At 47.1% G+C, this 23,802-nt stretch overlaps 3 protein-coding genes across 8 annotated transcripts in view; 1 reads left to right on the top strand and 2 right to left on the bottom strand.

Annotated features, from left to right (window-relative positions):
* The window catches only part of NUP88 (nucleoporin 88), a 35,339-nt gene extending 34,453 nt beyond the window's left edge, over positions 1-886 (bottom strand). The window contains exon 1 of the mRNA XM_033184917.1: positions 501-886. Within this exon, the coding sequence (XP_033040808.1) occupies positions 501-797 (297 nt within the window). The 5' untranslated portion in view covers positions 798-886. The remainder of the gene's footprint in view (positions 1-500) is intronic.
* Positions 788-14,757, top strand: RPAIN (RPA interacting protein). Of its 6 annotated transcripts, XM_033184919.1 has the most exons (7): positions 788-1,435; positions 2,449-2,619; positions 4,213-4,273; positions 7,465-7,576; positions 7,726-7,789; positions 9,911-10,051; positions 14,423-14,757. In XM_033184919.1, exons 1-7 carry the CDS (start codon positions 1,355-1,357, stop codon positions 14,450-14,452), a joined length of 660 nt encoding a protein of 219 aa, XP_033040810.1. In that variant the 5' UTR covers positions 788-1,354; the 3' UTR covers positions 14,453-14,757. The 6 variants fall into 6 exon arrangements, 3 of the variants coding, with proteins under 3 accessions (XP_033040810.1, XP_033040811.1, XP_033040813.1); XR_004430865.1 differs by lacking the exon at positions 7,465-7,576; XM_033184920.1 differs by lacking the exon at positions 9,911-10,051.
* On the bottom strand, positions 14,509-21,802 carry C1QBP (complement C1q binding protein). Its single transcript, XM_033184918.1, has 6 exons — positions 21,468-21,802; positions 20,751-20,901; positions 17,520-17,610; positions 15,553-15,648; positions 15,175-15,297; positions 14,509-15,040 (listed from the first exon to the last, which is right to left on the bottom strand). Exons 1-6 carry the CDS (start codon positions 21,697-21,699, stop codon positions 14,891-14,893), a joined length of 843 nt encoding a protein of 280 aa, XP_033040809.1. The 5' UTR covers positions 21,700-21,802; the 3' UTR covers positions 14,509-14,890.
* Between the last annotated feature and the right edge of the window lie 2,000 nt (positions 21,803-23,802).

Here is a 23,802-nt window from a genome sequence, read left to right as displayed (position 1 = left end):
ATCCCAATTTGGGGTATGGCTTTATTTTCTAAAGCGGGCGTTGGGGGTGGGGGAGAGAATTAACAGACTTTCTCCTCCATGTCAAGCATGAAACGTGGTGCTTTGAAACCTGCTACCTGACGCGCTGTGCACAACACAAGAGAAACTTAACGATCTACGCCTATTAGAAGCGTCACGTCAGGAAATAGGTTTCTCCCGACCAAACTAAAAATAGCAACTCCGCCCACTCGTTCTCAACCCCTTTAGCCCGCTTTGTTTTTCTCCAGAGCACTCATCCATCACTAGTATTTTTATTGATTATTCCATGGTCCTTTCCTTCCTTCCAGACCTCCAGGCCGTAAGCATGGAGAGAGCCTGAGTCCCCGCGACCGCGTAGGGCAGTGTCGGAGTCAATCCGCGGGAACGCCTGTCACAAGATGAAAACACAGCCAAGAGAGGAAAGGAACAAAAAACTAGTTCAGATCCCCGTGAGGGTCACTTCCAGATCGGCCTGGCAGTACCTGGTACCGGGACAGGGCGGGCTCTTCATCGCCGCCGCCGGGGCCCCGAAGGCGAACGACTAAGAAGGAGCAGTCTTCTGCGTCCCACAGGAAGAGCTCTCCGCCGAGGCCAAAGACCACGTTCCTCGTCAGCAACTGCGGCGGCGGCGACGAAGGCAACGACGAAGAAGCTGGTTTCTCAGCTTCGGCTGGACTCTGGTTTTTCAGTCCCTCCCGGAGCCGCAAGAACACGACGTGGTTAGGAAGCCAGGTCTGCCACACTTCGCCGTCGCCCACAGGCCCTTCAGCGGCCGCCATCTTGGCCCAACTGCTCTTCTCACTCCAGTTGCTCAGCCCGCCGCTGAGCGCAGCCAATCCGCGGCCGTCCACTCACTGCTTCGGCCAATCACCAAGCAGGTGGCCCGGAAGCTCGAGAGGCTCGTGCCAGGGGAGGGGCGAGGGCGAGGCCAGCCCACCGGGCAGGGGCGTCGCCAAGGAACACCCAATCACCATTATTTCTGAAGCCCAAGGGGGCGGGACGAGAAGTCAGCAGCATGGTGATGCTACTGGAAGTCTAGCACCTGGGGAGAGACAGACTTGTGTATCTAATTGCCTATTGGACACCTCCATCTGGGTAAACTCAGGCATCCAGAACTTTCCCTCAAGATTTACCTCCCTCAGTGCAGGTTGGGCTGGCCTCACACATTTCGCTTGGATGCCTAAATCTATTTCCACATGGGGCCGGCCGGTAATACAACACTTCCCAGAATACCCTGCGATCCAAGAGCGGTCTGCACGCGGAAACTACAACTCCCAGGGGTCTGTGCGCGACGTCAGGGGGCGGGGCTTGCGGCCTTGTCTCCCGCGGAGAGGAGATGGCGGAGTCATTGAGGTCCCCCCGCCGCTCCTTGTACAAATTGGTGGGCTCGCCGCCTTGGAAAGAGACTTTCCGGCAGGTGGGTGTGGGGTTTGCCCCGTGGTCACTATCTCAGTCCGTCCCGGCGACCGCCGTCTTCCCTGCCTTCGCCTTAGCCCTGCTGGGTGGAGCAGGTTCCAGTGCGTGCCTGGTCTGTGGAAGCGGACCTCAAACCCAGGCCTCCTGACTGTAGAGTGTGGGATTAGCCCGGGTCGGCCCAGTCCTAGAAAGCCTTGTTTTTGGATTCGGTTTTGTTTTGATTTAAAGTGTGGTCATGACATCACCCTTTGCACCTCTGCAGTAACACTATCTACTGTTGCTGCGGAGGTGGCCGCCGAGAGAGACACTTTGCCTACGTTCGTCTTGTGAGATAGAGATGATTTCTATTCTAGAGAGTAGTAAACCGAGGCTTAGAAGAGCGCTCCACCTCAGTTCTGGCCTCTTCTGGACACAGTGTGGTTGCTAGTAAGTAATGTCCAAGAAAGTAACCCGACGCAAGAAAGATAGCAGATATAGCAGTTTCTCAGGCTTGACAATGGACATTTTGAGGGAGATATTTACATGTTGTGGAGGGCTGTTTAAGCCACATCTCGGGCCTCTACCCACTAGATGCTAATAGTCCTATAACTAGAATTATGACAACCAAAAATGTCTCCAAGCATTGCCAAATGTTCCTTGGCGGACAGAACCTCCCTGAGTTCAGAAACGTTGCTGTGCAGGAAGGCTGTTACCCAGCCATATCTAGAGTAGCAAGAATTTGGAAGGAATATAAATGTTCTGTAATAGGACATTGGATGCTGAGAGATTATGCACACAACCATTAAGGAAACTGGCAAGCTAGAATAAAAAATATGGTTATATGTAAAGACATGTACAAAGCATTGTAGTTTTACGTATCTCTACAGAGGAATATGCAAAAGTAACACTAGTTAGTATTATTGAAATTTTGTGTCTATAAACTTCCTTTAATGTTTTCCCAACTACTGTAAGAGTGTTTTTTAAAAGTAGAAATGCTTTTTTTTTTTTCCTCCCCATGTTGCTCTTTTTTCCCAGAGATGCCTGGAGAGAATGAGAAACAGCCGGGACAGGCTCCTAAACAGGTACCGCCAGGCTGGAAGCAGTGGGCCAGGGAATGCTCAGAACACCTTTCTAGTGCAAGAGGTGATGGAAGAAGAGTGGAATGCTTTGCAGTCAATGGAGAATTGTCCAGAAGACTTGGCTCAGGTCAGGCTGGGCTGTGTGTTTTCAGGAGGACTCCACCCAGAACGGCTACTGTCCTCTTTTACTTGTTTACTCGAGTCCCCTAAACCCACCATTCCCCTACCCCCATTTAGAATTCAACAGCTTTTTTTTTTTTTTCGTGAGACGGAGTCTTGCTCTGGCGCCCAGGCTGGAGTGCAATGGCGCCATCTCGGCACACTGCAAGCTCCGCCTCCCGGGTTCACACCGTTCTCCTGCCTCAGCCTCCCGAGTAGCTGGGACTACAGGCGCCCGCCACCATGCACGGCTAGTTTTTTGTATTTTCAGCAGACACGGAGTTTCACCGTGTTAGCCAGGATGGTCTCGATCTCCTGACCTCATGATCCACCTGCCTCCGCCTCCAAAAGTGCTGGGATTACAGGCGTGAGCCACTGCACCCGGCCTAGAATTCAACAGCCTTAACCCAGGCTTTTCTACCCTTAATGTTAGACTTGTCTAGATGAATTGTTCTGAAATACCAGACCGTAGATCTGCTCATCATTGCAACATCATAATTTATGAAACTAGAAATAAATTTCATTTCTTGCCTCCACCCTTGGAAATTATGATTTAGTAGGCATAGGCTAGGAATCTCTTTCTTTCTCTCTCTCTCTCTCTTTTTTTTTGTCTTGCTCTGTCGCCCAGGCTGGAGTGCAGTGGCAAGATCTCGGCTCACTGCAGCCTCCACCTCCTGGGTTCAAACGATTCTCCTGCCTCAGCCTCCCAAGTAGCTGGGATTACAGATGTGTGCCACCATGCCCGGCTATTTTTTTTTTCTGTTTTTAGCAGGGATGGGGTTTCACCATGTTGGCCAGGCTGGTCTTGAACACCTGACCTCAAGTGATCTGCCCACCTCAGGAATCTCTTTCTAAAACGTTCTCCAGAAACTTTCAGATTCTAATCTCAGCCAGCGTTGGGAGCCATGTGTGGAAAGGATACCATTTATAGTGTATCAGGAAAAGCACTGGATTCGAAGTCAGGAGTTCCAGAATTTGAATCCTGGTTTGGCTATTGACTCTTCAGTCTGCCTCTTTGAGGTTTAGTTTTCACATTTATAAAATGAGAAGCTCATGTTTTCAGCATTGTAAGGATTATGTAAGAAAATGCAGGCAACTGTTTGAAACCATCAACACACTGTGTAATAATGATGCATTATTCAGTGGCTTCTATGTGTCCTACAATACACCAATGTTTGCCATATATTACCACAATTAGTACTCACAGTAACCCTCTTAGATAGATTTTATTTCCACTTTACAGAGGCCAAAACTGAGATTTGCAGAGACTAGGAACTTTTCCTGTGATTACATAGCCTTAGAAGACAATGTACCTAACTCCTACCCCATATCGTCTCTTCAAAAGTGGGTACATTATTTTGTCACTGGGTAGTTGGGTCATTTGTTGATGACGTGTCAGCATGACAGCCTTACCCCACTGTCAGCATATTGTGCAGGAGGACTGGACTGATTCTGTCCGGCAAATCTGGGTTCTTCAAGCCAGCCTCCAAGAATGAATCATCGTGGGGCTTGGTTGGTGATTAAGACTTCAAACTTCTGATGCCTCCCCTTTCTCTTCCAGTTGGAGGAGCTGATAGACATGGTTGTGCTGGAGGAAATTCAACAGGAGCTGATTGACCAAGGTAACCCCTAGGAGTAGTCCTTCCTTACCTGTATTTAGCTTCTCAAATGCTGTGACCTTTCCTCCAATCAGAATTAGTTCATAAGTCCCCTTTGTCTACCTCTATCGATCAAGTGTCCAAAAGGCTCCTTTTGCACTCTGACATCTTGGCTGTCTAGCTTCCCAATAATAAGGGTCTCCAGGGTGCTAGGCTTTGTGCTAAGAACTCATTTAATGATGCTGTTTTCTCCACGTGACTGCCCTGTAAGATAGTAGTATTAGAACAGAAGGTGGTGTTCTCATGCAGGTCATACAGCTAGTAAGTGGAGGAGATGGGAAGCAAAATCAGTTGTGTGAATCCAGTTCTCATGTTTCTTCTACCATCCTGCCTCTCTATTAATGGGTTAATAGTTCACTGAGGGTGGTGGCTTATGCCTGTAATCCCAGCACTTTGAGAGGCTTAGGCAGGATTATTGCTTGAGGCCAGTTGAAGACCGTCATGGGCAACATAACAAGACCCTGTCTCTACAAAAGTAAAAAATAAAAAAGTTAGCTGAGTGTGGTAGCACATACTTGTAGCCTCCCTCATCCAGAAGGCTTAGGCAGGAGGATCACTTGAACCCAAGAGTTTAAGGTTACAGTGAGCTATAATTGTACCACCTCACTCCAGCCTGGCCGACACAGTGAGATCCTGTCTCTTAAAAAAATAAATAAATAAAAAGTAAACCTGCCACTTTACAGGATACAGTGACAGTGCGTGGTCTGATCCCTTGCCCTATTCATTTCAAGTGCCACATTTTCTCTTAACTCCCCAGGGCCTGTGAGCATCCACTGCTTGAGGGAGGTGTCCATAGCACTGTGTAGAGAGCATAATTTTGTACTTTATATAGTTAAGTCATTTTTTCCATGTAGCCCTGATTTGATTAGGCCTTGTGTTTTTTTCTTTTCTTTTTCTTTTTTTTTGTTTTTTGAGACATGGTCGCTGCCCGAGCTAGAATGCAGTGGTGTGATCACAGCCCACTGCAGCCTTGACCTCCTGGGCTCAAGCGATCTTCCCACCTCAGCCTTCTGAGTAGCTGGGATCATAGACGTGTGCTACCACGCCTGGCTAATTTTTTTTATTAACTTTTTGTTTTTTTTTTAGCTAAAGATGATTAAAACAAGACAAAAAATTATTTATGTATTTATTTTTTTGAGACACGTTCTTGCTGTGTTGCCCAGACTGGAGTGCAGCGGTGTGATCATGGCTCACTGTGGCTTCATCTTCCTAAGCTCAACCGATCCTCCCATCTCAGCCTCCCGAGTAGCTGGGACCACAGGTGTGCACCACCATGCCCAGCTAATTTTTTTTATTTTTTGTAGAGACAAGGTCTCACTATGTTGCCCAGGCTGGTCTTGAACTCCTCCCTGGTCTCATGTGATCCCCCCACCTCAGCCTGCCAGTGTTTTGAGATTACAGGCGTGAGCCAACATGCCTATCCTAATTTTTTTTTATTTTTTGTAGAGACAGGGTCTCACTGTGTTGCCTAGGCTGGTCTCAAACACCTGGACTCAAACCATCTTCTTACTTTAGCCTCCCAAAGTGTTGGGATTATAGACATGAGGCATGGCCCCCAGCCTTAGGCTTCATTTTTATGACCTGTAAAATGGAGATAATACCTTATACATTTGTTGTAAGGCTTAAATAACATGTGTAGAAGACTTAGTGCATTGCCTGGCATATAGAGAGCTTTCAGTAATCTACAGCTATTGTTATGATGAGGCAAGAGCGCAAACCCTTGAGTCATACCTCTAAGATTCACTTGGCTTTACCACTTTAATTTGTGTGGCACCGACCAAAGCACTTAATTTCCCTGTGCCTCAGTTTCTTCACCTTAGAAATAAGGATAATAGCGAAGAAGTTAATATATGTAAGGGACTTAAAATAGCATTTGACACATAAGTGCCATGCAAGTGTTAGTTGTTAATGATTGTTGCTGTTGACTCCAGTTAGACTGTAAATTCCTTATCATCTTTTTTTATTGATTTTCCCTTCCCCCCACCTACAAAACCTATCTTAGTGGTGAAACATAAGCCTCACCAAATGTTTATTTTGGGGCACATTTAATAAATCTGAAGTGACAAAGATTTACTGTGTTGTGCTGTACTCAGCCATAGGAACATTCTGAAGCAGAAGTTGGCAGACTTTTTGTGAAGAACCAGATAGCAAATACTTTAGACTTTACAGACCACGTGGTCTTTGGCATAACTCCTCAACTCCGCGGTTCTAGTGGAAAAGCAGTTATAGACATCACATAAACAAATAAGCATGACTGTAGTGTTCTGACTCCTTCCCTAATGTCTAGACTGTGAGCTCAATAAGGGCAGGACAGTCTTTTTCATCTTTGTGCCCCTGTGACTAGCACATACTAGGTACTGTTGTATGTTTGCTGAATGAATGAGCACATACTAGGTACTGTTGTATGTTTGCTGAATGAATGAGCACACAGATTCTGAACAACACAGATTCCAAGTATGTGGACATACTTGGAAAGCAGATCTCTTTTGACTCAGCAGGGTCATCCTGGCGTCAGAAATCAGTTCTCTCTCTCTTTTTTTTTGACACAGAGTCTCGCTCTGTCGCTCAGGCTGGAGTGCAGTGGCACAATCTCAGCTCACTGCAACCTCCGCCTCCCGGATTCAAGTGATTCTCCTGCCTCAGCCTCCTGAGTAGCTGGGATTACAGGCGCGCACCACATGCTGGGCGAATTTTTTGTATTTTTTTAGTAGAGCTGGGGTTTCACCATGTTGGCCAGGCTGGTTTCGAACTCCTGACCTCAAGCCTGCCTCAGCCTCCCAAAGCGCTGGGATTACAGGCGTGAGCCACCTCGTCTGGCCAGCAATCAGTTCTCTTGGTCAGCTTTCCTTAGTTGCCTGTGGGACCCTGTCATTCCCTGTCTGTGCTCGTATGGCCTCTGGAGATGTGTGTGAAAATTGTCTCTTTGGCCCTTAGCCTACTTTACCTCTTGTGCTCACAAAAGGGGGACAGAGAGGAGGGAGAGGGATCCAGCAAGATGAAGCCAGCCTGAGAGAGCAGTAAAAGCCAGTGATGGCTGTTGTGGTTTTGCCCAAATCTTTCCCTTGTGTGAAGGAAGCGTTTGGCAGTGAAGCTTAGAATTAAATAGAGGACAAGCTGAAGCACGGTGAAGCACTCCAACTGCCTTTGCCTTGCAGAGCAGTCCATCATCCGCGAGTATGAGAAGAGCTTGCAGTTTGATGAAAAGTGTCTCAGCATCATGCTGGCTGAGTGGGAGGCAAACCCACTCGTCTGTCCTGTATGTACAAAGTAAGAGTTTTGAAAACCTTTTCAGCATTATTCGTTCCCATTCCCCACTCCAAGGTGAGTGGAATCTCCCCTGAGATTTGTTGCCTGAAAAGGTTTGGAGGTCCAGTTCTGGTGGCCATGATGCTCTGGGATCCTAATTCTGCTTCTAGGTACAACCTGAGAATCACAAGCGGTGTGGTGGTGTGTCAGTGCGGCCTGTCCATCCCATCTCACGTGAGTGTTCCACACAAGATTTCATGATACTTTTTCCCACACAGGATCTACTTTCTTGAAGATCCTCAAGCACTGGCTCGGAGCCCACTGTGCATATTTCTTCCCAGTTTTATGTTCAGTGGTGTCACATTGGTAGCTTCAAATCAGCCATGGTGAGAGTATCTATGGCATGAAAATTGGCAAACAGTACACATCAGGGTCTTTAGGGCCCTGGAGAGCTACCACTGCTTAAGGTTTTTATGGAGACCTCAGCTTGGGATTGGAAACGCCTATATCTGACGTTTCATAAAAATTTTCTATAAATGAAGACATACCTAATTCAGAATGTAAGCTTTAGTAATCTTTTTTTTTTTTTTTTTTGAGACAGTCTTACTCTGTCACCCGTGCTGGAGTACAGTGGCATGATTTTGGCTCACTGCAACCTCCGCCTTGTGGATTCAAGTCATTCTCCTGCCTCAGCCTCTCAAGTAGCTGGGATTACAGGTGCCTGCCACCACGCCTGGCTAATTTTTTTTTTTTTAATTTTTAGTAGAGATGGGGTTTCACCATCTTGGCCAGGCTGGTCTCGAACTCCTGACCTTGTGATCCACCTGTCTCAGCCTCCCAAAGTGCTGGGATTACAGGCATCAGTCACTGCGCCCGGCCTTCAGTAATCTTAAAATACAGAAGGAGCTCTTTTATCTGGCATGATGGGGACTGCAAGTTTGCCCGTTAATTGAGCAATTGGTTAAAGAGGCCAATTATAAAAATAAAATGTTTTATGTATAAGTTTCAAAAACATAAATTTATTTGCCAGCCTTTAAGTGGGGCCCTGCTGATTGGAGAGCTGAGTCACCTGTTTTATTTTTTATTTTATTTGAGACAGAGTCTCACTCTGTCACCCAGGCTGGAGTGCAGTGGTGAGATCTCTGCTCACTGCCACCTCCGCCTCCCGAGTTCAAGCGAATCTCTTGTCTCAGCCTCCTGAGTAGCTGGGATTACAGGCACGCACCACGACGCCTGGCTGATTTTTGTATTTTTAGTAGAGACGGGGTTTCACCATGTTGGTCACGCTGGTCTCGAACTCCTGACCTCAGGTGATCCGCCCGCCTCGGCCTCCCGAAGTGTTGAGATTACAGACATGAGCCACTGTGCCTGGCCAAGTCACCTTTTTTACATAAACAACTCTTATAATACATAGTCCAGAGGTTACGATTTTAATTTTGTAAAGTGGATCAAGAAGCTGAGTATGCAACTTTGGAATTTTTCTCCCCCATCTTTTACCTAATTCTATAGCTCTTTTTCTTTCTTTCTTATTTTTATTTTTTTTAAACAGCTCATCTTTTTGTTTCCTAAACTTTCCACTTATTATAAAAATAAAACTTCATGGTTATTCCCTCGTATTATTGCTTTACATAATAAGTAATTAGCGTTACTGAGTTACAATAGCAAGTTCAAGTAACTCAAGCAGACCTGGGAGCATATACTGCTAGTTGTTGGTAAGGATGCACTCAGCTGGTGGGGGCAGAGGCAGAGGGAGGCTGGAAAGCAGCCTACAACCTCTTAGTGTTCTTTCTGCTGTGAGTGGCCATCAGTGTGTTTTACAGCAGGAGTAGAGGGCATTGGTTAAACTGGAGAGGCAGTTAAATGGAGATTGGTTAAGAGATCTTGGTACAGTCGGCCGGGCGCAGTGGCTCAAGCCTGTAATCCCAGCACTTTGGGAGGCCGAGATGGGCGGATTATGAGGTCAGGAGATCGAGACCATCCTGGCTAACACGGTGAAACACCGTCTCTACTAAAAAAATACAAAAAACTAGCCGGGTGTGGTGGTGGGCGCCTGTAGTCCCAGCTACTCGGGAGGCTGAGGCAGGAGAATGACGTAACCCGGGAGGCGGAGCTTGCAGTGAACCGAGATCCGGCCACTGCACTCCAGCCTGGGCGACAGAGCGAGACTCCGTCTCAAAAAAAAAAAAAAAAAAAAGAGATCTTGGTACAGTCATGGGCCCAAGAGTGTCCTTAAGGCTCCAAGGAATCAAGCCGTCACAGTGAGCCACAGTTATATTGGTTGGCATGAGGAATGAGGATTTTCCATCTGTTGGCTATCAAGTCACTGAGAGGAGGTTCAACTTTTTTATTTTTTAGTCTTCTGAGTTGACAGAGCAGAAGTTTCGTGCCTGTTTAGAGGGTAGTATAAATGAGCACAGTGCACATTGTCCCCACACACCTGAATTTTCAGTCACTGGAGGAACAGAAGAAAAGTCCAGTCTTCTCATGAGCTGTCTGGTAAGCCTCTCCTGGGACCCAGTCTGTGGTAAGAGGGGCCTGTGCTTGGTTTTATTCCTACCTCAATAGAAATAATGACCGAGAAACAGGTAAATGTTTAATGCAGTGTATTATCTGAGGAATTTACTCCATAGAAAAGTGAAGGTTAACAAGTCATGTCGACTCAAAGGCCAGTCAGAAAGGAAGAGGCAGCATACGATCATGGCAAGAGGATTGGTCTGGAAGTTAGGACGTGTGGCTCCATACCTTCTCCTGATAGATCAGCACGGTGGTTTTGGATTCAGCTGGTTATTTCATCATCATAAGACCCAAATAGGCCATGCTGGCATCACTTTTGCAGAAGGAAACAGGGCAGAAAGCATAGCAGGGCAGCCTTAAGTTTGTCTGTCAGTGGAATTTTCACAGAGGTCCAAGGGCTAGTCGCTAGCCTGAGTGACAACTGAGGTGTGAGGGCTGGGAACACAAGTGGGTATGGGAACCACCTGTCTTAGAAGCGTGCTATAGGAACCAGTATCTCTCATAATCCATGTAAACTATCTATGTATATATATGTGTACATGTGTATATATATATATATATCATACAAACACACATAAAACCAATATGATATATATTATTATTGCTTTTAGATCCCAGGCAGGGGGAGCCTTGGGATTAGGAGCACACTGTACTTCAGGAAGTTCATAGCCATGGCCTTCTGCTGGGTGTTTAGAGTTCCTTCATGGCCCTCTCATTGCAAATGCAAGTAACCTACAGGGGTCATTTTTATTATAAGCAACATTGCCTACTAACAGCCATTTCACCTTTATCAAGTTTCTTCCATAGGTATTTAATTCTACTCATTCATTAAAAAAACAATGAATTGAGGACTCATTAAAATTAAGAAATACACATCTCTCACGGAGCTCAAGCCTTGGGTTGATAATAAGAGAACAGAATAAACAGGCAGTACCCTGGAGAGCTGTAGCGGGAGGGCTTATGGGAGTTCAGAGGAGGGTGATCTCCTTTATGGTGACACACCTTCCTGGAGGAGGCATTTAACTTGGCCTTGAAGCGTGGAACCGATCTGGACAGACATGGAGATCTGGCGAGTTGTGGGGGCAGAGCTTAAGTGGGAGATCCCCACATAGAGGAACAAGGCAGAGAAGCAGAAAACTGGAGTGTATACAAAGAGCATCTTGTTCTACTTCGCTGGAGCATTAGGTTCATGAGGGAGAGAGGATAGTTCCTGTTAGGAATAGGAAACAGATTCAGAGAAGTGATGTCATCTGGCCAAAATTTTACTACTAATAAGCGATAGAGCTGGTGTTAGACCCCAGGTCTTTGTGCTTCCAGTGCCCCTGCTGTTTCCTGCTCCAGGCTCCGGCCTTGGTGGAAGGAAGCCATTTTCCATCAGCTTGTATGGAAAGAGATACAGCAGGTGAAAGTTTAAATTGAACACCTCACTACTTCCTGTTGACTACAGGCATATGTTCCCTTCTGTTCCAGCTCTCCAGCACTGGTTGCAGATGCTCAAATATGCAGTGCTTTCAGGCCTCTGTGCTGTTGTTCATGCTGTTCTGTCTGAATGCCTTTGACTCCTCCCACTACATTTAAGCATCATTTGCACAGATATTTATTGAGCACTACAATATGCCACATACTTCATTCACCTGATTCCTCACAAGGAATTGGCCAGTCTCAGCCAGGCACAGTGGCTCATGCCTGTAATCCCAGCACTTTGGGAGGCTGAGGTGGGCAGATCACCTGAGGTCAGGAGTTCAAGACCAGCCTGGCCAACATGGTGAAGCCCCATCTGTACTAAAAATACAAAACTTAGCTGGGCATGGCGGTGGGTGCCTGTAATCCTAGCTACTCGGGAGGCTGGGGCAGGAGAATTGCTTGAATCCAGGATGCGGAGGTTGCAGTGAGCTGAGATTGCGCCATACTCCAGCTTGGGACACGGAGTGAGACTCTGTGTCAAAAACAGAATTGGTGGCCGAGTACGGTGACTCACGCCTGTAATCCCCACACTTTGGGAGGCTGAGGCAGGCAGACCATCTGAGGTCAGGAGTTCAAGACCAGCCCGGCCAATATGATGAAACCCTGTCTCTACTAAAAATACAAAAAAATTAGGTGTGGTGGCGCACGCCTGTAATCCCAGCTACTCGGGAGGCTGAGGCAGGAGAATCGCCTGAACCCGGGAAGCAGAGGTTGCAGTGAGCGGAGATTATGCCACTGCTCTCCAGCCTGGGCAACAAGAGCGAAACTCCATCTCAAAAAATAAAAACCAAACAAAAAAAGAATTGGCCAGCCTGAGAAATCTGTTCCTTTGGAGTCTGTGTTACCATTTTCAACAAACCTAATGAGGGCTGGCAGAGGGGAATTGGCCAGTCTCTCCTTGGGCTTCCACCATACCTCATGCCGAGTCATCTGTAACAGTGTTGCAGTTACCTGCTTATGTCTGTCCTTGAGGGCATGGCCCATATTTATTTTTGCTCCCAGCGCTTGGCATATAGTAATAAATACATGCTTAATATGTTTGTACAGATGAGTTAAGGTGGAGGGAGGAGAGTTGAAGAGGGCACAGGTCAGCTGGCTTTGGCTTCTGTCTTAGTAAGGTGAACATTGAGTCATCTACACAGATTATAATGGTAGCAGAGCTGGAGTCTACAGCTCCTCGAGTAGGAAAGTCCCCTTAAGTGTGAAAGACCAAGTGCTGGCGGGTGGACGAGAAGGGCAATTAAAGGGTAAGCGGAAGATTGCCTAACTGCCAAGTGTACAGCTTCAGCTCAGCATATAATTATGGACCCCAGTTAACCACTCACCTAACCGTCAGTGTCCTGTGGCTCAGAGCAGCAGTGAAGCTCAGTGGGAGGTGAGGTTTGGAAGGTGAGTGCTGTGTAGCAGTCTTGGAGATCATAGTTGTCAGTGCTGCCTCTGGGGCGGGCAGGGAGACCACTGTTGGGTAAGTGAAGGGTGAGGGGAGGCGGGGTTCACAGCAAATACGAGAAACACAGCCAGGCGCTGCGGTTCACACCTGTAATCCCAGCCCTTAGGAAGGCTGAGGTGGGTAGATCACTTGAGGGCAGGAATTCAAGACCAGCCTGGACAACATGGTGAAACCTGGTCTCTACTAAAAATACAAAAATTAGCTGGGCCTGGTGGCTTGCACCTGTACTCCCAGCTACTCGGGAGGCTGAAGTGGGAGGATGGCTTGAGCTCAGGAGGCAGAGGTTGCAGTGAGCTGAGATGGCGCCATTGCACTCCAGCCTGGGTGACAGCGAGATTGAGCCTCAAAAAAACAAACAAAAAACAAGAAACAGGAGGGGGAAAGACAAAATTGTATTCTGTAGGTTCCGAGTTCAACATTTGGAAAGGTAGACATTTGGAATGCTCTAGTTCCACTAGACCTTTGGTTTTCATTTAAGGGGGACTCAAGGACCACTGTGTTAGAATCCAGTGAAGTCAGGATGTAGGGAAGCTCAGCACAGATGGCTGGGGATGTGTTGGAAAATAGGGATGGGTTACAGAAGATGGCACTATATTACAAGACTTAGGAGTATTTTGGATGTGACGGTGCTCAGGTGGTGGTCATGGGATAGAATATGCTAAACCACCTATTAGCAGGGTTACAGTGTCTTTTAGAGAAAGCCAAATATATTACCTGTGAAAGCGGTAAGAAACAAGGGTAACCTATTTATGCCTACTGTTTTGTTATTGGAACGCTAAGCCTGGGGGCGTTATTGATCCCCTGCTGCTCAAGGTCATCGCCAAGGTCTGATTTTTCACACAAAAAAATTTGCAACCTCCGGCATAAATTGGTTAAGGACAGATGATTCCTTAGCATAGTGGAGGGGCTGAGCCACCAAGGAGTCGGGAGCCCGTTTTACACTCAGGTGCTTACTGATCATATTACAGATCAACGGGAAGACGTTTTCTGCCCGTACTGATCACGCATGGTTGGTACCTCACCTGTGATACGTACCTGCTTCAATCTTGTGTAGACTTGGAGTCTCATCTTCCTGCTGGGCTCTAAAAGCTCCAAGCTACCAAGAGTTTGAATACAATCTTTGTGGTCAGTAGTTTCCTGAGGGTGAGGATGTTTGATTAGTTCATCTACAGGATTTGATCTTAGCTTGAAGACTGTTGATGCTGACGGTTTCCAGGACAGTTGTTTGAAGGCTGCAGGACAGAGGTCCAGCAAAGCCAAAGAGGGGCGGTCATCGGTGGCCTTCATGACAAATTACACAACTGAACTAATTCAAACTGGACTCAGGAGACCTCATCTAATGTGTAGAATTCTCATTGATTACAACTTTTAACTATGTATCAGATGTCTTTCATGACTAGAATACAATTTAAGCTAATTCTTCTCCTGTTTAAACCTAGGCCTGTGATACTTGGGCTGTGATCCTCTAGAGCCAGCGTGGACTCACATCATTCTGCGGGTTGAAGACAACTCACTCCCCGAGGAGCCTTGTACATATAAGCCTTTTATTTATAACTTATTTTGTATTGAAACTTTTAACCGATACTGAAGGAAAAAACACTTTCCCGACATCTCCGTTCTTGGTCTTTTGTGACGCAGGCTGAAGCGGGAGGAACAGAATAGATACACTGCTTTGGAGGAGATAAACCAATTTTATGTCTATCATGTTATACAAAAATCTAGAAATAATAGATTTGTACAGGAAAAATGATAATAAATGAGCGCGCAAAACATATAATTTAAATTTGGTGTTTTTCCCCATGATATTAGGATGATAATCATTTCAAAGCACATGTCTAGCTTCAGAGTAGGACTTGTTCACTGGCCAGAGCCTGCCATGAAACTACGGCTTTCAGCGTCTGTCTGCTCTACTGCCTCCTGACAAAACTCTTGAGGTCTTCAAGAAAACTAATGTACTCCTGGTGCTCCAGCGCTGTGCTGAGCTCCACCAACTCATCTGCAAAAGTGTTGTCCACCCCTCGGTCCGCAAGGAAATCCATTAGGTGGTCATATAAGGCCTGCAAAGAACAACATTTACTAGTTAAAAAATAAAAAAAATCTGTAATGAACATTAAAATGTTTCTTTCTCCCCTTGAACTAGGACCCTTCCTTCCAAGGCCCAAAAGGTTCCCCCATCTTATCAAGCACTCACCCAGTCCAAGGAATCTGTGTTGAGTGTATAATTATTATCCTTCCATTCAGACTCGCCACTGGACTGAAAGCTAACTTCCCTGATAGAGAAGATGTCACTCTCAGCCTCGTCTTCTTGTCCAACCTGAGAAGAAACAATATTTGGGGAAACTGAAGGGTTCTCCAGGATAAGCCAGACTCAGCGAAGAAAGGGGGCCACTGACAGCATGAAACTGATCAGGTTTTATAACCCTCTTCCCTCACTCCCCTCCTCTCCCCCCTTGCTGGGCTGGTCTAAACTAGAAAGTCTTTAAATTTATGCTAAAAGGGACAGGAAGTTCCCAAGGGACACACTGTGATCCCCAGGGGCGCCAAGGGGTTAGCACTCCATCCTGCATACCTCATCCTCTGGATAATGACAGTCCAACACAAGGGCCTTCTTGCCATCATTCTTTATAACTTCAACCACGAAATTGGGAGTTGATGTCAGTTCAGGCTGGGGAAACAAGAAGTCAGTACATGCCACTGCTGGAAGGAGATGAAAGCCTGGATCAAGGATCTCTGTTCGGAGTCTCTGATAGCCACTATTAGGATGTTACGTAGCCATTTTAATAGTCTTATGCCATACTATTCCCAAATGAAGAGCTTGATCTCACTTCTGTTGGCACCCTGCTTGTTTAAGTAACACACTGGGTTTTCAATTAAGGAATCTGGATACCAGCCTCCTCAGCTATGTGCCAATTAACTGAGTTTGTGTCAGTTCCTTAACATTCCAAGCCTTTTCCTCCACCCATACACTGCAAAGCTTTCCTAAAGTTTCAAGATTCCAGCTTGACTGTTCCAGGAGTCTTCATAAGGGACCAGGGTCAAAGGCTGGGGAACCTGGCCATCCTTATGGCTGAATAACAGCAGCAGCTTTTCCTCTGATATGAAGCTCTGGGAGCAGACTGGGTCCAATGTCAGGGAGATGCTAGTTGGGGTGGCTGGGAAAGAAGCACACCAGAGAGCTGTGCCATCCATACCAGGTCATGACTCAACACTGTACTGTTGGCTTTTGGGCAGAAGGTTTAGGGACTCTGTGGCCCTCATACTGGCTGGTTACCAGGCTGGGCACAGCACTTCCTAAAATGTCTGAAGAGTAGCCATGATCCAGTTAAAGTCTCTTATGCCCCTGGCATTCTTTTTTTTTTTTGAAACAGAGTGTTGCTCTGTTGCCAGGCTGGAGTGCAGTGGTGTGATCTCGGCTCATTGCAACCTCCGCCTCCTGGGTTCAAGCAATTCTCCTGCTTCAGCCTCCTGAGTAGCTGGGACTACAGGTGCCTGCCACCACGCCCAACTAAGTTTTGTATTTTTAGTAGAGATGGGGTTTCACCATGTTGGCCAGGATGGTCTCGATCTTGTGACCTTGTGATCTGCCCGTCTCGGACTCCCAAAGTGCTGGGATTACAGGCATGAACCACCACATCTAGCCTGCCCCTGGCATTCTTATCTTGGTTAAATGGCTGTTGTGTATTACCAGCTTGTGACTGATACGTTAGGAACATTCCTCACATGCAAACACACCAAATGATAACCTCCAATATAAAAAAATCTCCCCATAGGCTGGGCGCGGTGGCTCACGCCTGTAATCCTGGCACTTTGGGAGGCCAAGGTGGCTGGATCACTTGAGGTCAGGAGTTTGAGGCCAGCCTGGCAACCACGGTGAAACCCTGTCTCTACTAAAAATACAAAAATTAACCAGGTGTGGTGGCACACATCTGTAATCCCAGCTACTCAGGAGGCTGAGGTAGGAGAATCGCTTGAACATGGGAGGTGGAAGCTGCAGTGGGCAGAGATCGCGCCACTGCACTCCAGCCTGGGCAATGGAGCAAGACCTCTCAAAAACAACAACAAAACTCCCTATCATGGGAGAGGTTGAGAACATTTCATTTCCTTTCTTAATTTAAGAGAACATTGCCAAACTACTAAGCCTGAGCTGACAGACAGCAACGTATTTTGCCCCTGGGAAAAGGAAGAGGGCCACAGTCCTGTTAAAGCTGGCCAGAAACCACTGATTCCTCCTGCCTCAGCCTCCTGCATAGCTGGAACCACAGTCGTGCCATCATGCCCAGCTAATTTTTTTTTTTTTAAAACTTTCGTAGAGGCAGGGTCTTGCCGTGTTACTCAGGCTGGTCCTCCTGGCCTCAAGGGATCTTTCTACCTTGCCCTCCCAAAGTGCTGGGATTTAGGCGTGAGCCATGCGCCTGGCCTTACAGGAAAAAAAAAAAATTTTTTTTTTTGAACGAGCAAAGAAAAACGCTCCTTCTCTAAGTCCCAGGGACAGCCTGTCAGAACTGAGGTAAAAGCTGATCATAGTGTTAAGCTTACCTCCTGTTCAACCTTCTGCCCTTGCGAGGGTTCCTCCTCACCATCAAATGTTGGTGGGATGCTGTTGTTAATGTTGAAAGTGACAGTGATTCTAGAAGGGCAAGAGAAAATAGACAAGGCATCATTTTAACTGAGTAGGTGAACACACAAACACGGAGGTCTGCTACAGTTACAAAGGTGTATTGAAACAATGTCTTTATCCTAGCTGGCTGAATTACAGGCAGAACTTCAAACAAGGCTACGCGCCTACATCCAGTCCTGAGTGATTCAGCAGGTCTGACATGTGCCTACCATGTACCAGCTGCTGGAAGCCACAGCTGGCCTCAGTTTCTCTCAGCCAAACAAGTCATGCATGGTTACTCCCAACAGGGCCAGTACCCCAGGGCTCACTGCCATGTGTTGACTGGGCATCTCATGGCCACAAGCAGCTGACACTGCCCACCCCGGTCTTTCCAGAGAATCCTTGGTAAAAGTAAGGACCTGAGAGGCTAGTGAGATGGAACAGAAGCCCCTTTAAGAGCCCTTCCCCATAAGAAAATTTGCCCTGCAAGGAAAGGAAGAAGGAGCAATGGAGGGTTGCATCTGTTAAACACCGAGAGCAGCGCTGGCCCCGGGAAGGGGACGCCTCACAAAGAAAAAAAGGCTGTAGTAGAGAGTCATCCTTCAGAGTACTTGTGGGAAGTTTTATCATCACAAAGCAGGCCAGAGACACCAACTAGCGACCATTTTAAGGTGCAAGAATCCACACCTGACAAATCATGTTCCAAAGTTTGAGTCAAAATCCCTGGGAGATAAAGTTTAGAACCAGAACTGCTGGACTACGCAACTCTGGCAGGCACCGTTCCATACAAGAGTACATGAAGTGCCGCCCCCTCAACTTGTGCTAACTAGCTGCTTTGCCAGGAAGTCACCTTTCCATAGCAACAGAAGCAGTCTGAGGTTGACACAATCGGTCTAATTCCAACTGTGCTGACCAAGCTGAGCTCCTGGGCACAGAAATGGAATGATGTTCGTCAGAGCATTATTTTTAATGGCCCCCAAATAGCTATGAAAACCTTGTGCAAATGGTTTTTAGGTGAGATTACAGAAGACACAACTGACCTGTGTAGGGAAAAACCACAGTACACAATAGCCAAGAGAATTGAGACCCTACTTCACATCATACTCAAAATGAATCACAGACCTCAACTAAGAGCTAAAACTAGAAAACTCTGAAAAAATTAAGGCATAAATCTTTACAACCTTGGGCAAGGCAGTGGTTTCTTAGATGTGACACTAAAAAAGCACAAGTTGTACTTGGTGAATTAGAAGCAAAGTAAAAAATAAATTAAAAAAGCACAAGCAACCAAAAAAATAGGTAAACTGAACTTCCTCAAAATCAAAAACTTTTGTGTCAGAGGACATTACAAAGAAAGTGAAAAGAAAACCCACAAGATGGGGAACAATACTTGCAAATCATTAATTTGGTAAGCTCATGTAGAAAAACTAAATAATTCTTTTTTTTTTTTTTGAGACAGAGTCTTGCTCTGTCGCCCAGGCTGGAGTGCAGTGACGTGATCTTGGTTCACTGCAACCTCTGCCTCTGGGCTTCACACCATTCTCCTGCCTCAGCCTCCCGAGTAGCTGGGACTACAGGCGCCCGCCACTACACCTGGCTGATTTTTTGTATTTTTAGTAGAGATGGGGTTTCACTGCATTACCCAGGATGGTTCTCATCTCCTGACCTCGTGATCTGCCTGCCTCAGCCTCCCAAAGTGCTGGGATTACAGGTGTGAGCCACCATGCCCTGTCAAAACTAAAGAACTCTTACAACCCAACAATTAAAAATGTAAACAGGCTGGGCAGGGTGGCTCACACCTATAATCACAGCACTCTGGGAGACCGAGGAGGGTGGATCACGAGCTCAGGAGTTTGAGACCAGCCTGGCCAACATGGCGAAACCCTGTCTCTACTAAAAATACAAAAATTAACTGGACGCGTGCCTGTAATCTCAGCTACTCAGGAGGCTGAGGCAGGAGAATTGTCCGAATCTGGGAGGCAGAGGCTGCAGTGAGCCAAGATCATGCCACTGCACTCCATCCTGGGTGATAGCAAGACTCCGTGGGTTGGGGAGAAAGCTACAAATTGTATGACTCCATTTATATGAAATGTCCAAAAGAGGCAATCCATAAAGTAGCTCAGTGATTACCTGGGGTGGCTAGAGGGAGGAATAATGAGTGACTGCTAATAGGTATGGTTTGGGGATTGACAACAATGTTCTAGAATTAGGTAGTGGTAACCGATGCATAATTCTGTGAGGACTAAGAATCACTTAATTTAATAAACTTCAATAAATGGGTAAATTTTATGCCATATAAATTAAATCACATTAAAGCTGTGATTTTAAAAAAGAATTATATATACATCGTAAGGTCAATTATAAAGAAAATTCAATTTATTTATTTATTTATTTATTATTTTTTTGAGATGGAGTCTTGCTCTGTCCCTCAGGCTGGAGTACAGTGGCGCCATCTCGGCTCACTGCAACCCGGGGGTTCAAGTGATTCTCCTGCCTCAGCCTCCTGAGTAGCTGGGACTACAGGCGCTTGCCACCACACCCTGTTAAAATTTTTAGTAGAGACAGGGTTTCAGTGTTAGCCGGGATGTTCTCGATCTCCTCACCTCATGATCTGGCCTCTCTGCCTCCCAAAGTGTTGGGATTATGGGCGTGAGCCACCGCGCCCAGCCTCAATTTAAAAATCTGGAAGATGCCAAATGTTTATCTGTGTAATGAGATTATGGATGACTATAATGCAGAAAAGTGTAAACACTTTAACAGTTTAGGAGCAGGTAGGGCAGCTGACTTAGGTCACAAACTCCCCACCTCTGACGGCAGCCCTTACTACAGTGGAACCCCATCCTGTTACATATAAGTTACACACCTTGCATTTTCACCCATGCTAAACATTAGAGAGCGGGGTGCTACTGTATCAGGGCTGTAAATCAGAGATCAAACTGATTCTGTCAGTACTTTTTTGCGCTACATTTTTGTCTCCTTAGTAACCAGCCCACAGCAAATTTGTGTTCAGTGAATGGACTGCCTGGACCTTATGAAGCTGTCCAAATGAGTCCTTCACTCTCTTGAAAACCATTTATCCACACCTGAACTCAAGGCTCTTCTAGGGATGACCCAGGACGGGTCTTGCAAGATTAAGGGAGTGGGTGCCCTGGGATCCCCAGACCAGTACTTACTTTTCCCCGGCAACTTTCCGCACTAATTTCGCTTCTGTCCCATTCAGTTCCAGCTCCCAACCTCCAGACATCTTAGGGAGGGTTTTATGCTTCTGGATTTTTCTTTCCTCCTTAATTTCATCACTCAGGAAATCAACAAAAGCTTTGTCTCCTAGAAAAGAAATCCATATACATAAAAAGGAAAGCCAGTTAGTCTAAAACATAAAACTATTACCCTGGTTATCGCAGCCTGGACTCTCTCTGCTATTACGGTTACTCTAGAAGCCTCAGTTTCCTTATCTGTAAAAATACCATAATATTAGTGGGAAGCTGAGCCTGATTCTGGAAAAGTGATTTCCAACAATGAACGCATTACCACTTTCCGCTATAAAGCAGAAAAATTTCCAATCATCCTCTTCCACTTGCCAAACGATAGTTATATCGTATGCTACTTTCAAACACGACCTTGGGCTTTCCGAAAGGTCCACTTTCGAGAGAGTAAGACTAAGGATAAAGGTACCCTCTAGTATTTAATTTTATTCACCCCCTACCAACAGAAAATGAAACTGGTGGATAGGGGAGGTGGGGGGAATATGATCACACGTGGGTTTAACCCGCTGGTTGCCAATCAATGGAAAAATGTCCCAGACCTCGGAGATCGGTTGCAGGACCCACTCCTGGTCTTTTTCCCTCCGTGGGTCGCAAACCACACCCCTGGCCCGCGTGCGCGAACCTCACCTTCAGTGTGCAGCAAGCCGCAGCCACAGCCACAGGCGCAGGGTCCTCGAGGCCGAAGGAGGCCCGGCCGCCGCTCGGAACCTGCGCGCACGCTGAGTAGCCCGAAGGGCCGGGCGCACAGCCGGGGCGCCGGCTGCAGGAGCTGCCGGAAAGGCGAGGCGGGCGCAGCAGCGCGGAGGCTGGGGACGGCGGAGCCCAGCACACGGGGCAAGCAGCGCAGCAGAGGTAGCATCGCGGAAACCACTGTGAACACGTGCAGATGCGAAGGACAACCCAGGCCCAAGTGCCCCGAGACCTAGCGCGCTGCCGGAAGCCCCGCCCTTGCCCGGAAGCGCTTCCCGCGCCGGCGCTCTGAGTACCTAAGGCCAGCAGGCGGAATCGCGCCCTCTGCTGGAGACCTCTGGTGCAGCCCGGGAAGCCTCGAATCCGGTTTCCGGAGCCTTCTTGCTGCGCTGGCCTGAGTCCGCTGTGCGAAGCTGTTTAATTCTTTCTAGTGGCTGCTTCCACCTACTGTTCTCAAAGCACGCCAGGCTTTTGGGCTGCGTGGAATGCATTCTTGTCTTTCCCCAGCTCTCACCAGCCCCTTACACGGTCACTTTCCTCTAGGAGGCTGTGGTGTTATATTATGTATTTATTGGCTTTCATCCCCAGTTCCTGGGTCTAACTCCCATAGCCCTTGTTACAGTGTTCTGTGATAATGCTGGGTGTGTTAGGCCTCAGGAAACAGACTCTCTCCCCTTCTGCCCTCCTTTCACCTGCCCCAATGCAGGACTCTAATCTCCCACATTTCTGATTATGGGTCTTAAGTCCCTTCCCAGAGAAGGTCCCACCCTATACCCTGGGGGAAGGGATGCTGATGTCCAGAAGCTTCCATAAAAACCCATGAGGACAGGGTTTGCAGAGCCTCTGATAGCTGAATACGTGGAGGTTCCTGGAGGGTGGTGGCCCAGGGACAGCAAGAAAGCTTCGAGCTTCTTCCCCATTGCCCACCCTGCTCATCTCCTCATTGTGGGGAAAAGAGAGATCTTGTCTATATAGAAGGAAGTAGACATAAGAGACTCCATTTGGTTCTGTATTTGAGATGCTGTTAATCTGTGACCCTACCCCCAACCTTGTCCTTGCAAGAGACACGTGCTGTGGCGACTTAAGGCTTAATGGATTTTGGGCTGTGCAGGATGTGCTTTGTTAAACAAGTGCCTAAAGGCTGCTTGCCGGTTAAAGGTCATCACCATTCTCTTAATCTCAAGTAAGAGAAAAGCATTTGTCTCTGCCCGTCCCGAGGCAATAGAACATCTAGGTGTAAAACCCAATTGTGTGGTTTACTGAGCAAGGAGAAAACCGCCCTTAGGGATAAGGTGGGACCTGCTGGAGCAATGCTGCTAAAAGGTTTATGGAGATGTTTGCATATGCATCTCAAGGCACAGCATTTTCCTTTAAACTTATTCATGTCACAGGGATTTTTGTTCATGTCTTATTGCTGATCTTCTACCTACAATGATCCTATTATCCTGCCACTTCCTTTTCTTTAAGATGGTAAAGATAATTATCAATAAATACTAAGGGAACTCAGAGGCCGGTGCCGGTGTGGGTCTTCTGTAAGCTGAGCGCCGGTCCCCTGGGCCCCGCTTTTTCTTTCTCTATACTTTGTCTCTGTGTCTTATTTCTTTTCTCAAGTCTCTCTTTCCACCTAACGAGAAACACCCATAGGTGTGGAGGGGCAGGCCACCCCTTCACCTCATCTGTATCCTTGGTCATATCCTTTATATGAAACCGGTAAAAGTGTTTCCCTGAATTCTGTGAGCTGCTCCAGTGAGTTAATACAACCCAAAGAGGGGGGTCGTGGGAACCCCAACTTGAAGCGGGTTGGTCGGAAGTTTCAGAGGCCCAGGCTCGCCATTGCTGTCTGAAGGTGGGGACGGTCTTGGGGACTGAGCCCTCAACCTATGGGATCGGACACTATCTCCAGGTAGACAATGTTGGGATGGAATTGGAGGACACCCAGCTGGCATTTGCTGCTTAGTGTGGAGGGAAAAAACCCAAACCTTTGGTCACAGAACTCTTCTGTGCTGATTGTTGTAAGAGCAAAGGGAAAAGTCCGAGGGTTTTCTTGAAAGAGGCCTTCCTAGAGCCTCCTTTTTCCCGTCGGCTCGGCGCTCATGCTTGTGCGCCCCCAACCCCTGTGCTTCGTTCTCTTCAACAGGAACCTCCTGGCATTGCTGGTTTCACCAGGTGAAACCCAACCAGACTGTGACCCTTGAAGGGCAGGATCCATGAGTAATTTCTGTGACCTTCCCTCTCTGCACCTCCAACCCTGCATCCAAGTTCTAATGGAACA

This window comes from Trachypithecus francoisi, unplaced genomic scaffold (genome assembly GCF_009764315.1).
Source record: "Trachypithecus francoisi isolate TF-2019V2 unplaced genomic scaffold, Tfra_2.0 Lachesis_group20, whole genome shotgun sequence".
Lineage (NCBI taxonomy): Eukaryota > Metazoa > Chordata > Mammalia > Primates > Cercopithecidae > Trachypithecus > Trachypithecus francoisi.
This window is presented reverse-complemented; position numbering and strand designations above follow the sequence as displayed.

What these genes read in the sequence shown, in the direction of transcription:
- RPAIN (XM_033184919.1), top strand. Translation starts at nt 1,355, where the DNA reads ATGGCGGAGTCATTGAGGTCCCCCCGCCGCTCCTTGTACAAATTGGTG. An exon ending in ACAGGAGCTGATTGACCAAG is followed by an intron (nt 4,274 to 7,464) that starts GTAACCCCTAGG and finishes TTTGCCTTGCAG; the next exon opens with AGCAGTCCATCATCCGCGAG. An exon ending in GTCTTCTCATGAGCTGTCTG is followed by an intron (nt 10,052 to 14,422) that starts GTAAGCCTCTCC and finishes GTTTAAACCTAG; the next exon opens with GCCTGTGATACTTGGGCTGT.
- C1QBP (XM_033184918.1), bottom strand. Translation starts at nt 21,699, where the DNA reads ATGCTACCTCTGCTGCGCTGCTTGCCCCGTGTGCTGGGCTCCGCCGTC. An exon ending in CGGCTTGCTGCACACTGAAG is followed by an intron (nt 20,902 to 21,467) that starts GTGAGGTTCGCG and finishes TTTCTTTTCTAG; the next exon opens with GAGACAAAGCTTTTGTTGAT. An exon ending in GGCAGAAGGTTGAACAGGAG is followed by an intron (nt 15,649 to 17,519) that starts GTAAGCTTAACA and finishes TTGTTTCCCCAG; the next exon opens with CCTGAACTGACATCAACTCC.